General features: G+C 47.0%; 1 protein-coding gene across 1 annotated transcript; it reads left to right on the top strand.

The window, feature by feature from the left end:
* The first annotated feature begins 416 nt into the window (after positions 1–416).
* On the top strand, positions 417–13,360 carry Ecrg4 (ECRG4 augurin precursor). Its single transcript, XM_075978877.1, has 4 exons — positions 417–747; positions 7,323–7,370; positions 8,674–8,831; positions 13,025–13,360. Exons 1-4 carry the CDS (start codon positions 669–671, stop codon positions 13,184–13,186), a joined length of 447 nt encoding a protein of 148 aa, XP_075834992.1. The 5' UTR covers positions 417–668; the 3' UTR covers positions 13,187–13,360.
* The last annotated feature ends 764 nt before the right edge of the window (positions 13,361–14,124 follow it).

Below are 14,124 nucleotides of genomic sequence, written 5' to 3'. Positions count from 1 at the left end.
TGTTTTGTGACCTCTTTTGATGACCAAGCCTGCTGCTGAGACCATGAGTGTCCTCTGCCTCCTTTCCCAATAGCTCAAATGTCCCAGGATGAGAGCATGCGCAAGGGACACGCGACCTTTGCTAACAGCTTTGCAAAAACACTAGTCTCCCGAAGGCTTCTACACTGGAGCAGCTTTAGTTGAGAGGTTTTCCTGGTCTGGAGCTCAGAACCCAGAGTTTTTCAAAATAACATAAAACGAGGCTTTGCAGGAGCCAACTTTAACTGCAGCTCAGGAATTAAGGACATTCCAAAGACTACTTTATACGGCAAGGCTTGAGCCTGGAGCCAAGGCCCTGGGATGCTAAGGGAGGGTTATGCTGCCTGAGACAGCCCCGGCGGCGGGGCTGGGGAGCCAGCATTCCTTGTTGGTCTGTGCGTGGCATCTGGCTTGCCCTCACCCTTTGGTCACGCGGCTCCCTGCTCCCAGCGTTTTGCCACAGACATGCAGGACAGTGTGCCTCGGTGGCATTGAACTGCAGGTTGGCTGGCAGCCTGCTGGCTTGTTGCCCACCCGGTGGGTCCCGCCCCCGGCAAGGACACCCGGAGCTCTCCCCTCAGCGCCTGCTTCGCTGAGCTCAGGTCTCCCGCTCCAGTCGTCCCCCAGCCACTCTGCCGCGTCCTGGCGCCATGGCCATCTCGTCGGTGCGGCCTTCGGTCCTGGTCCTGGCCGGGCTAGGGCTGCTCCTTCTGCTGTGCCTGGGTCCAGGTGAGTGGCAGATGTTTGGCGGAGAGTGCTGCGGGGGCTGGGGAAGGAGATTGGAAGTGGGAAAGGAGATGGGGTGCTGCTTGTCTGCGTTTGAGTCCTCTCTTAGCCTGGACTGGACCGAGAAGACAGAGGAAACGGGTCTAGGATTTTGCACTCGGCATGAGACCCAAGAGGTGCCCTCGGGCAGGCAGTGAGGGTATCAAATTCGAAGGGAGCAATTGTAGACTAAGGGGCAACCCTGGGTAAATGGAATCGGGATCCAAAGGACCTACAAGAAATGCTAACTCGGGTTTGGTGGAGGCTTGAAGGGGTTGGTGTAGGCAGGCAGAACAAGCTGCTCTCTCTCCCCAATTCCCTTCCAGGCAGCAGAGCTGATGGTATTCCACGCTGCAAAGCAGCTGGGGCCTGATGATTTAGCCAGGGCAGGCGCCAGCCTTTAAAGTTGAGTAATGCTAACCTCTTCCACTACATTTAGCTGAATTAGCTGAACCGTCTGAAACCTCCTCCCAGTTCTGTTTCCATTAAAAGCGCATTCGCAGCACACCCAAAAGGAATCGCTTTGATGGATGTTCAGGCTTCTCTACCCAGAACTCCAGACTCCACTTTCTGAACCTGGAAAGGTATCTTTTTGTGTGACCCATCGGAGGTCACAAGTGAGCTTCTCCCCCCCCCCCCAAGCCCCCTGCATAGGAGCGCCTTTGGGGCTTACTACTCTGGGAGGCAGCATCGTGACCCTAGATTTACTGCCAGGAGATCAGGAGCTGGAAGACTCTAAATCATTTGCGCAGAGCCTTAGATTGCTGTTTGTCCCAGTACGAAGGAACATCGTTGGGCGTTGCCAACTGTAAAAGAAGACACCCTTGATTTCTCTGTCGCTTCATATTTCCTTTCTCAGAGCAGGCATGGTAAACCAAACTCCAGAGCGAGGGGAGGTAGGGCACGGCGGGAGGGACCACGAAAATAAAGGGAAGCTTGTTCTAGGTAAAGGATTACTGTTGCACACGTCCGCACTACGCTCATGTGAGCTAGCCTTGTGCACGCGGGCCTTTCGTTTTCAGCACTCGTTTTAGACAGAGTTAATACCAAGACGTGAGTGATGGAATCCGTTACGGCATCAGAATCGTTGAGCTGAAATGTGAACTTTTTACAACGAAAGATGAAAATACATTGAATCTCAAAGATGACACACACACACCCTTTATTTTATATGTATGGGTGTTTTGCCTGCACTGCATATATGTCTGTACACGTCACGCTTGCAGTGCCAGAAGAGGCCACAAGGAGGTGCTGTAACCCCTGGTACTAGAGTGCCGGAAGGTTGTAAGCTGCCATGAAAATGTGCAAATCAAACTGGGGTCCTGTGGAAGAGCAGTCAGTGCTCTTAACAGAGGAGCCGTCTTTCCGGCCTCCAAACAGGACTCTTTACGGTATCCGAGCACTTTCCATGAAGAGAATGATCACCGCCCCTTCTTAGTATTCTTGTTAAGACTTTCACCTTTAGAGTGGGACATCGCGAGGCTCTGAGTGCGCCCAGTTCCTTGTCCGTTCTAATTCCGGGGAGCCAGATTTGATACATGTGTCGCAGCTTTTGGTCAGAGCCTGGAAACGACAGCTGGGGATGTTGTAGTAAAGGATCCGCCGCTCCCCTTTTGTTCCTTACTCCTTCCCTCAAGCTGAGTCCGTGGGCTGTCCAATTATATGTACTAATATATAGCTGAGGGTACAGGGCTTGGAAGAACCACAGCATTCATAATTCATGGCATGGGACCTCTCCAAGCCTTTTAGTTAGCACAGCTGAGATCCGCCGTGGTGGAGCTTTCGTTCCTGAAGCAGGGATGACTCACGCTCGCGAGAAATTGCAGGCTTGCCGTATCAGCCCAAACCCCGTGTCTCTTCCAGCATTCGGCCACATTTCATTCATTAATTGTGAAGCCCTTCTCCAGAAGGCAAACAGATGGAGGGTGGCGCTTAATTCTCTGTGTGCTGCCTTGTGACTTGTTAGAGACTGATGAATGTTGAGCTATTCATGAATGCCAATAGCAGAGCCGAGAATGCACCTATCCGCCTTGGCAAATAACGACATAGATTTCTTCATTGACTTTTCAGGTTGGGAGGGAAGTGCAGCATTGAGCATCGGTCCCGCCTTTTCTGTTCACATCATCATCTCTCCAGCAGCCCAGCCAGTTCTCAGCTGTGCTGTGTTATGGTCAGAGTCCTCAAGTGATTCTTAATGGGGAATCTCTGGGGTCCAGGCGCTCCGGTGGCCCAGGCATTGGAAGTACTGCCGCTTGCTATCCTAGGTGCTTTTCTATTGATGTGATACACAAGCGAGACAGCTTAGAAAACAAAGCATCCAGAACTCACAGTCACAGAGGGTTAGAGCCTGTGGTGGTACACTGAAAACATGGCTAAGAACGAACTTCTCAAGCCACAGGCAGGAAGTCGAGGGTTTCCTCTCTCTGGGCTCCCAGGGACCTTCTCTAATGGCAGAGAAATGGCCTGGTCAGAACAGTGACAAGGCAGCTATGGGACAGTTATTTCTTGATAGACGCTGCCCATGAAGAGGGCACTGAACACTGCTGTCATTTAGAAACAGCCACATCAACACAGGCAACCTGCCTGCAGACCACAGACGCCGCTCTGCTCTGATGTCTGCTTCGCCAACTCCTTAGCTCCCTGCCCGGTATATACCAACTCCCTTGAGAAGATACAAGGACAAATAATGCCATCCTAACATCTGTCTCTCATCCCTTAGTGTGGCCCCTACAGATTCTTCCCAAGGTGTTTCTCTGCTATCATTCTCTAAAATTAGGATGGCTGTATATTATCCTCCAGGCTGGGGCACTTCTGAGAAGGAAGAGCTGTTGTAAACGGAGACTGTCCTAGCAGAGCCCAGGAAGTGCTGTCAGTACAGCCGTAAGATCCTAAGGGAGGCACTTGAGGCAGTTCTAGCATTTTCCCTACTCCATCCCAGGTTCTCTAGATCAGTGATTCTCAACCCGTGGGTCATGGCCCCATTGGGGGTCTCATACCAGATATCCTGCATATCAGATATTTGCTTTACTATTCATAAAAGAAGCAAAATTACAGTTGCAAAGTAGCAACAAAATAAGTTTATGGTTGGAGTCACCACAACATAAGGAACTGTGTTAAGGGTTGCAGCATTAGGAAGGTTGAGAACCGCTACTCTGGTACTGCTATCCTGGAGGTCAGCTGGCAACACTCATATCCATGCTATAGTAGGCTAGGAGGGGAGGCTCTGTACGGATTGTGCACAGTGTGAGTGACGCAGACCCAGAAAGGTGGTGAGTATTAGGTGCACTAACACACACAACCTATCGCACAACCACTCATGCACACACACAACCATACAGACACACAAAACCACACACACAAGCACACACACAAAACCACGACACAACCACACAACCACACAATCACACACACATACACAATCATATGCACACCCTGGTAGAACTCCAAGATGCTGACTCTTAGCTTTGAATACTGACTTTTTTTTATCTCCTCGATAACACAGTAAATCATTTATGCAAGAGTTCTTACTAAAAAGGTTTTGTTTTCCAGCCTTGGTAATGTGCTATTGACAAACACAGAACAGATTTCTAGTTGTTTTGCCGCGCTGAGAATTGATCCTAGGCCTCATCGTGCTGAATGAGCGTTCGCTGAGCTGCACTCAGAACCCCAAATTGGCATTCTTCGTTTTCTTTTTCTTTCTTAGTATTAAAATTATATAGAGTAATGGGTTTCATTCTGTCCATTTCTTCCATACTTTGGTCCTCTTCCCCTGCTTTTCCCCTACCTCTCCCCTATCCTCCGATAAAGCCTGAATGGAGGAAAATCAGAGAAAGCTGCAATGCTGCGCAGCTATTTCTAAGACCCAAGCATGGCATGTTCCTCAGCTTGCTGTATAAGCCTCATCTCTGCCCAAGTTTGTCTCGTGGGGCTTCCCAACTGTCTGCATCTGCATCATGGAATGTAGAGCCCAACCTGAGTCCCGTGGGAAACCATCTTAAGATCCTTAACAAACCGCACCTGCAAAGACTGTCTTAATTAGGGTTTCGAGCTGTGAAGAGACAGCATGACCAGAGCGACTCTTAGAAAGGAAAATATTTAACTGCGGTTAGCTTACAGTTCAGAGGTTTAGTCCATGGTCATCATGGTGGGAAACATGGCAGCATGCAGGCAGACATGGTGCTGGAGAAGGAGCTGAGATTTTTTTTACATCTGGATGGGCAGACAGCAGTGAGAGACACACTGGGCCTGGCTTGAGCATCTGAGACCTCAAAGCCCACCCTCAGCTGACACACTAAGCTACAAGTTGCAACATTTTACAGCAGTTGCTCAACCATCTTTTCACGAGGAGACCCATCAGAGCAGAAGACTTGGTTGGATGTTTAAATCAAGATGCAAGGAATTATTGCCTTGTGAATAAAGTAACTGTTTTTTGTTTTTTTGGGTTTTTTTTTTTTTTGCTATAGATTTTCACTGTAGCTGACTCCCCTTTTGTTACAAATTTGGGAATTAATTCCCACAGTTCAGACCTGTTAGAACATTTACTGGTTACTATCTTTCCTGTGCGTTGGGGGTTTACTGATTACATTCCCCTAGTTACATGTGAAAACAGTTTCCCCTGCCAGGCAATTGTTCCTCTCTCCTATGCAAATGCAGGGATCTGCCTTCCTGCAGTTATCTTTATTGACAGGCATTTGGTCAGCATTTAGGGTCCAGGCAAAAGCATTCCATTTCAGATATTCCCAGATATCCAATTGGATGTCTATGGCAAGCGAGGATCTGAGGGTAAAAATTAACTTAACTACATTACCCCTGCAACTTCTGCTTTCTTTATTTCTCATGCGAGGGTGAAGTGAAGGGACATGGAGAAGAAGAATAAGCGGTGATCTCCACGAGGTTTCTGGTTTTTACAGACATAGTTGGGAAATTCCATAGGTGAAGACAATGATAATATGCATATCAAAATCACAAAAAAGGGCAGGTAGGACTTGACAAAGCGGCACTCTGGAACAGGAACAGGTGACACTATCCAGGAAAGAGCCAGCATCCAAAGAAAACTCCCTGACATTCCACACCATTAGATAAGGTGACTAAATGTCCCTGAATCCTGGATTCACCCATTCTCCTCATCCAGTCTCTTTAGTCATAAGCACCCTTGGGGACACCCAGATTTGTTTGTTAGCAAAAGTGGGGCATGCTATCTTCCTACTCAGCGCCTGTCTTCTTTAGACATTTCTATGTGGTTTCTTAGCAGATAATTTTGTGGGATTGACTCTGTGTAAATTTGACTGTTAGAACAAAGAGTGAATATTGTCGTTCTAAGACTTCATGGTGTGGGGGAATGAAGCAAGGTCATTCCGTTGCCTGTGCAGGAGGAGTCACACTGCTGAGGTGTTTTGGGAATAAATCCCATTTTGAAGGGAACATCATGGCTTCACAAGGTTTCCACAGAAACAACAGCGGCTTTTCCAAAAGACAAGTGTTCCCGCAGCTCTTCAAAATGGGGTACCTCTTGTCTGTTTGTAGGTTTGTCTTTATGAATCTGTCAGCTGTATATGCACTGCAGAGGCTCCAGCAAGTTCCTTTCACGTATCGTGGCATCTTCCTTTTGAATGCTGCGAGGAAGCCTTAGAGGCTGGACCTTTAAGGCTCCCAGTAGCACTTCCTCCAAAAAGGCCACACCTACTCTAACACAGTCACACCTTCTAATATGGGCCTATGGGGGCTATTTTTCTTCAAACCACCACAAAGACCTTGCATTCAAATAAGTTTACCTCCAAAATTCTCAAGTGATTATTCCCAGGGTATTATAAATTCAAGGGCACCGTAGGACCTATTGCACCATGAAGATAATGTTTGCTGGGAGATGCATGTGATAAGTACCTCCCCTTGCAGTAAGGCATCAGGACTAAGATTACAAAGTTGTCTTCCAAAGTAGCAGCTCATGCAGTAATGCGCTTGCCATCTGTGGTCACTGTCGTCAGTATGAAGCCCAGACGCCATGCATTGCTTTTCTCGTGTGGCAAGTATCCAAAAACCGATCAGATAACTTTTTTTTTTTTGGTTTTTCGAGACAGGGTTTCTCTGTGGCTTTGGAGCCTGTCCTGGAACTAGCTCTGTAGACCAGGCTGGTCTCGAACTCACAGAAATTCGCTTGCCTCTGCCTCCCGAGTGCTGGGATTAAAGGCGTGCGCCACCACCGCCCGGCTAGATAACTTTTTTTTTTTAAGAAGATTTCATTTATTTATTATGTATACAACAGTCTGCCTCCATGTATACCTGCAGGCCAGACGAGGGCGCCATATCTCATTACAGAGAGTTGTGAGCCACCATGTGGTTGCTGGGAATTGAACTCAGGTCCTCTAGAAGAACAGTCTTAACCGCTGAGCCATCTCTCCAGCCCTTAGATAACTTTTATACAGATCGACTAAACCAGCGCAGGGGTCCACGGTTGTTATATCCAGCTCTGAGTTTTGCGCTCAACAAAGTCCAAATTCTAGGAATGATGGGCTGTGAAACTGCTTTCTGGTTTGTTTACGTAGGTGGCGTACGTGGAAACAAACTCAAGCAGATGCTGCAGAAGCGAGAAGGTAAGTCGGCCTCGGGAGGGTAAGGGGTATGTGTTCACCCCGCCTAACTGCAAGGAGTGGACTAGCAGTGGACAATAGCCTGGGGCTGGAGGGCTCCTGCTTGGAAGATCAGAAAGTGTTTGGTCTTTTTAAAGGCTTGCAGATCTGGGAGACTTATCCTGTGGGTATGTGGCGTGACATTCTGCTTGATAAATATTACTGCCGGTAGATGTTTGGCAATTGTGTTTCTGAGAGCTGCCAGTGGGGACTCAGAAAGAGTGGGACAGTGTTAATCAAATGTCAGTCCTTTTAGACTAGTGAAACACATCTGGGGTGCGGACACTAGCCCTACCTGGTGGAGTAGTTACAGAATGCATTGCTGGTACTCTGCTTATTCAGGCAGCTGTAGGAAAAGGCATTCCCAGCGAGGAATCTTTTCTATTACTAACTTCTGCTGAAAAAAAAAAAACAGTTCCCAATTTATGTAGACAGCAACAAAGAGACATAGAACATTCTGGAAGTCACACAATGTGGGCTTTCAGTCCTCTGTTACCTGTTATCAATTAGATTCATGGTGCTGTCTAGTGAACATCGTCTCCCCCGTCTTCATCTCCTTCTCTAAAACTGGGTGTCACAGAGATCCGGAAATATGAGCCAGGTTTTCCGTGTGATCGTTAATCGCTTCTGCTTCTCCCTCGTAGCTTCCAGTGGAGCCCGAGGAGGGAGTGGAGTGGGGATGTTGGCTAACAAGCTGGCACAGGGGAGTAAGTTTTACAATGAGCCGCCTCACAGCAGGGTGGCTGCCGCTCAGAGCAACCCAGTGCACATTTTATGAACTAGAAAAGAGTTTAAAGCTGCACAGCAGGAAGAAATGATAAACATTTAAGGGGGAGGGAAATGCCAATTAATCCCGTTTGATCCTTGCATATGGATAGCATAAATATGTACAATACTTTGCATCAATTCAAAACACAGGGATTGTTACGCCACATCAGAAGTCTAATAATAGCCTGGGGCTGGAGAAAAGCTCAGTAGTTAAGAACACTGATTGCCAGTTTAGAGGGTCAGGGTTTAATTCCCATTACCCACATGATGGTTCATGACTGTCTCTGACTCTAGTCCAGGGGGTCTGACACCCTCTTATGGCCTTTGCTGGCACTGCATGTACGTGGGGCACAGGCACACATGCAGACAAAACACCCATACACATAAATTTCTTAAAAAAATCTTTAAAAACACAGCAGGAAAAAATTTAATAGTAAAGTGAATATTGTTCTCAAAAAGAAATGAATCATCATCTGTGTTCGGGAACTGATCTTTTCAGAACCTACTCCAGCCAAGACTAACGTGGCTGTGGCTGAGCACACGGCGAAGGAATTCCTGGGTGGCCTGAAGCGTGCCAAGCGACAGCTGTGGGACCGCACCCGGCCGGAGGTGCAGCAATGGTACCAGCAGTTCCTGTACATGGGCTTTGATGAGGCGGTAGGTAGACTTTCCTGCTGGGGGACCTTGGACACCACAGGGCAGGCTGTTGGGGACAGAGGCCTGACCTGGGAAAGAGGGCCTAGGAGGTTAAACTGTGAGTCTTATTTCCCTCTGTTGACTGTTGCGCTATCAAAACACCTGAGGCGGGGAACTTTCAAGAGTTCATTTTCAGCTTTTGGCTCTGAAGGACTAAGAATAGAAAGTCACCGTAGAGACTTTAGTGAGAACATCATGGCAAATAGTGTCACGATAGCAGGAGTATGTGTTAAGATAAAGCAAGAAGGAAGTATACATTTTCTTTCCTCATTTGTCTGCATCTGTCTGTCTATCTGTCTATCTATCTATCTATCTATCTATCTATCTATCTATCTATCTATCATCTATCTATCTATCATCTATCTATCTATCTATCTATCTATCTATTTATCTATCTATCTATCTATCTATCTATCTATCTATCTATCTATCGAGACAGAGTCTCATATAGCCTACTCTGGCCTCAACCTCACTATGTAGCCAAGGCCGACCTTGAACTCCCAAATACTGATGTTATAGGTGAGAACCAAGATACCCACTGACTTGATTTTACAATTGCCAGTTTTGGGGAGAACTCACCCACTCTGAGAAGCCACAGGGTTAGTCCTTTCAAAAGGTAAAAATCTCATGACCTAATTTCTTTGCATCAGGGCCTCATCTCTTAAAGATCCCAGCTCTCCAACACTGCCACACTGGGGACCTAGGAATGCACAAAACATAGCCAAACCACAGTGCTTTTATCCCGCCTGTCTGAGCCCACTCTGTGCTGCATGCTAAGCCAGTCATGGGAAAGGAGGAATCCAGGGACTCTGTGGGCCAAAGAACTGCATCCCAGATTCCTGCTGAATCTCATTTTCCTAGAAATTCCTCCAGCCCTCCTGTCCAGTTTCACCTGGGCATCACCAAGACAGCTCACTTAAACATGGTCATGTTTGCGCAGAAATGGCTGACACAAGACGGGTCTATGGACTCCGGAAGGTCATGAAAATAGACTTAAAATGACCTTTAAAGAGAGGTGGTTCTTGCACATGTTCAGGGGAAATTTCATCAACACATTTGTGAGTAAAGGCCAAGGGAGTTTGCAGCCCTGGTGGGTGGGGCAGTACCAGTGGGCAGCGTTGGTAAGGGAACAGAGGGGACGGTTGAAAGTCACATATTGTCATCTGGGCTACAGGCACGGATAAGAGGCAGCAGGACAGATATTCTAGATTCTACTCACTGGAGACTGTCCACAGAGTGGTTGAGGAGTCCAGGGTGGAGCGCTTAGCCTGCCTCCCAGGGAGCATTAGCAGTCGGGTAGCTAAACATGTTTTTTTCTAAATACACATTTGGCTCACAGAGGGTCTTCCACATCCCGCTCTGGGTAGAAATGCTTCCTTTCCAATGCAGTACAGAGCGAAGCATGAGCTGCCTCATCCCTTCCCTTCCGTTCCCAGCTTCTGCACACAGCTGTCAGTCCCTAAATGTACTTTTGCTACTCAAAAACAAGTCTTCTTTTGCTGTGCAAGTAGCTACCTACTTAAGCCAAACTCTGTGTCAGGTGTGACGCAAAGTACTTAAATATCTTGTTTGGCAATTTCCCCAACTCAAGGGACATTGCTATGTGTCAGTTGCTCCTTTTTAAGGTCCATGTTCTGCCTGGTGGAGTTACTGGGAAACAGGTAAACACACAGTGAAAGGTTCTTACGATAGTCAAGTCGCACATCTCCCAAAGTCCTGAGGGGGGAGTACCCATGCTCCAGATTCATCGGCAGCATCTTGTGTTTGGAATATTTAAGTGCATATATTTTTTTTATTTGGTAGATGAAAATATCATACTTTTAAGTGGTTTTATCTCTTTGATTACTACCATTAAAACATTTTTAACATGGGTAAATGACTAAAACATAAAGTTTGACAACAAAACCAATAAAAGATGAGGATTGAGGAAGGCTATAGTAATTAAATTTGCAGAAAAAGACCACAAGAAACTATGCTCAGATGCCACAAGCGGTGGTCTTTGGCATTGGAAGGCACCATCCTGCTTTATCTTTGCCCTGGCTCATATCTAAACTTGAATCCGTCTTATTTTTTATACTCATAAAAATCCTTGAAGCAGATTTAAAATACATATTTGAAGCCAGAATCTCAAACCTTATTAAATGAGAAAACTCAGGCAGTAAGATTATTTTATTCTGACCCAAATAATGTAGCATTGTGAAAAAAAAAAACTAGGCTAAATATACAGAGAGGCAAAAATGCCTGCCTCCTCCTCTCTGAGGTGGAGGTTTTGGGGTGGCTCTGAAGATGAGGGTCTTGGGCATCAAACAGATGAGGAATCAGAATCAGTGGCCCAGAGTGAGGGGTACACAGGATGGGTCTACCAGTTATGCAAAGTGGGTGGCCATTTGGTCCCAGAGCCCCTGTACATGGCCCAGCCCAGTGTTCCCAGCCTCACAGGGGTTTAGGAGAGATGACCCTCAGCCTAGGGTAAGCTGGAGTCACTACAAACTGAAATATCTCCAGCACATCTACTTTACCACCCTCCTAGATCAGACACATCGTCAGGGGCCACCTGGCAGCCCCGATTCACGGCAGCATCCCCCAGAGGCTCATCCTACACCACACTGGCCTGGGAAAGGATCCAAACCCAGAATCCACAGTGGTTCCTACCGAATGCACACAGTCCTCCTTCACATTATCCTAATACAAAGATGAAAAACAGTGCAAGCCGGAGTTGCTCCTTATTTAGGGTTCTCTGGCCATTCCAGGAAAATGAAAACAGATTCCTGAGACCCAGCCACTAGAAAATTCAGTCCTGGAGGCTGACAAGGCACCAGAAAATTTGCATTTTTTCCCCCCAGCCTCAGAGGTGTTCTGGTGCAGGGTCTCCCAGTCACGGCCTGCGGCCCAGGCTGCTCAGGCTGCTCCCATTTCTAATCTGCCTTGGTTACATCCCCAGGGCCTCATCCTCACACGAAATCAACATGTGCAACTTGTCATCACAATCCATCTTGCACGTTCACCAACACTTCAGAAACATTCTTCTCCCCTGTGAAAAGGCGGCTCACAGCAACGAGCAGCCGCTGGAGGAGGTCCTATTAATTGCTGGTCCCTTCCCTTTGCCTTTCCATTTTTATCAGCAGGCTCTATCACCTTTCATAACTCTCTCCAATAGAATGCAGGTTTCTTGTGAGCCGGGACTCTTTAATCTTGCTTTGGGCCTTCTTCAGTGCCTGCAACAAGGCCTGACACCCACAATCCACTTCACAACCTTACACAGTGCACACTCGTGCTGATGCACACACAAACCAAGAACACAGGCGTGCACACCACCTGGGGCGTCCCAGATGCCCTCCCCCAGAGCTGGAAGATGCCAACAGTTGATTGAATTCCTATGATGGCAAGCATAGGAACAGGCCAGGAGGATAGGAAGGCACCTGCCACGGTAATGTGGATGGTGCCTCAGGGCCAGCCAAGCGGTTACTGCGTTTGACAGACACACATTTTATTTACCTTATATAGAGAGAAATGTTCCAAGGTAGGGTGTGATAAGACTGGCGTGGAGGAGATTATCAAAAGGATGGGCATAGATTCCTTTGTGCGGGGGTGCTCATGCTGGTATCTATAGTGGCATTTCATTTGTAGTTTAATAAATAAAGCTTGCCTGAAGATCAGAGAGTAAAACAGCCCCACTGGTCGGCCTTACAGACCAGGCAGTGGTGACACACACCTTTAATCTCAGTAGCCACACTAGTTGCCAGAGAAACCGAGTAGTGCATGCCTTTAATCCAAGTGGTGCACGCCTTTAATCTCAGAACTAGAGAGGAATATAAAACAGGCGGAAACAGCTCTCAGTCTCAGACTTATTTCGTGATTCCTGGTGGCAGGGTCGCCATTTCAGATTGAGATAAAGGTAAGAGCCAGTGGCTGGCTGTTTTGCTTTTTGAATTCTCTGGTTGAACCCCAATTTCTCTCTCTGAGTTTTTATTAATCATGCACCTGGCATCCTAAGGCTGGATTAACCCATGAACAAAATGTTATACATGCAGCTGTCCTAACACTGGTTGTCCATCACTGAAGAAAAGCCACTTAGAGAAAAGCCGTGTTTTTCATGTGTTTTTAGGGGAGTGTGTGTCTTTAAATCCCTTCTTCATCACTCTCTTTTCTTCCAGAAATTTGAAGATGATGTCAACTATTGGATGAACAGAAATCGAAATGGACATGACTACTATGGTGATTACTATCAGCGTCACTATGATGAAGATGCAGCCATTGGTCCCCGCAGCCCAGAAAGCTTCAGACACGGGGCCAGCGTCAACTATGACGACTATTAGCGTCCCTTGCTAAGGTGCCGCAGAGCCTGCGCCTTGCTTCAGGAGACCTTCTCCACCCACACTGTGCGAACACCAAGGGCTAAAGGAAGGAGGAATAGACATGCCTTTTGCATTTCGTGCATGCTCGTAACAATGTGTATCATTTAAAAATAGAAATAAAAGCATTCTTTTTTTCAAAAAGATAAGTATCAGAATTCGCTTGGGAGAAAAGTGAGCCCTGACAATTCAAATCACCTCTGTGTTTGAAGTTGGCATGCCAACTGAAGGCCTCTCTATTTCGCTCTAGGAATCCTGTCAGTATTCAGGCAGAGCCGGAGTGAAAGCCAGGGCATCTCTGTTTGTTAAAATGCAGTCTGAGCTAAATGCGAAATATTGATTCAACAGGAAAATCTAGTTGGCTATGACTTTTAGTTTTGGATACAATTTGGAGAACCCTGTCACTGGATGGGCAGTGGGGGTTTTCTCTGTTCCGGGCTGCAGGCCAGAGCAGGCTTTTTTTTTTTCTTTTTTAAAACAAACCCTGCAGGGAAGTGAACCGACGTGAAGTTTTGCAGATCTCAGAATCATGCTCACCTACTTTTTTAAAAACTATACCTCAATCAACAAGGAAAGATTTTCCCACTGAATGTAAACAGCCCGAGTGAAGAAAGAAGTGGCGTTGGGATGAGGACAGAAGAAGGTGGAAAGAGAGGGATGGAGGTGGAGGCTGGTGACGGGAGCCAAGTAGTCCAGCCTGGGCCACACCCAAAGGCCAATAGGAGATGGGCGGGCAAGGACAGCATGGGAAGAGCTTGCCAGTTTATCACACTCTCTGACATCCTAATGAAAATGGGTGACTCTTTTCCTAAAAATGATATGCCATTTTCACATATCATCTGTGGAAGACTCTGACTCTCAAGATCTAGGTAGTAAGTTAGCTCTACTTTAGCAGAGAGTCT

This window comes from Microtus pennsylvanicus, chromosome 7, assembly GCF_037038515.1.
Source record: "Microtus pennsylvanicus isolate mMicPen1 chromosome 7, mMicPen1.hap1, whole genome shotgun sequence".
NCBI classification, from domain to species: domain Eukaryota; kingdom Metazoa; phylum Chordata; class Mammalia; order Rodentia; family Cricetidae; genus Microtus; species Microtus pennsylvanicus.
The sequence above is the reverse complement of the archived record's forward strand: the minus strand, read 5'-3'. Positions and strand labels throughout refer to the sequence as shown.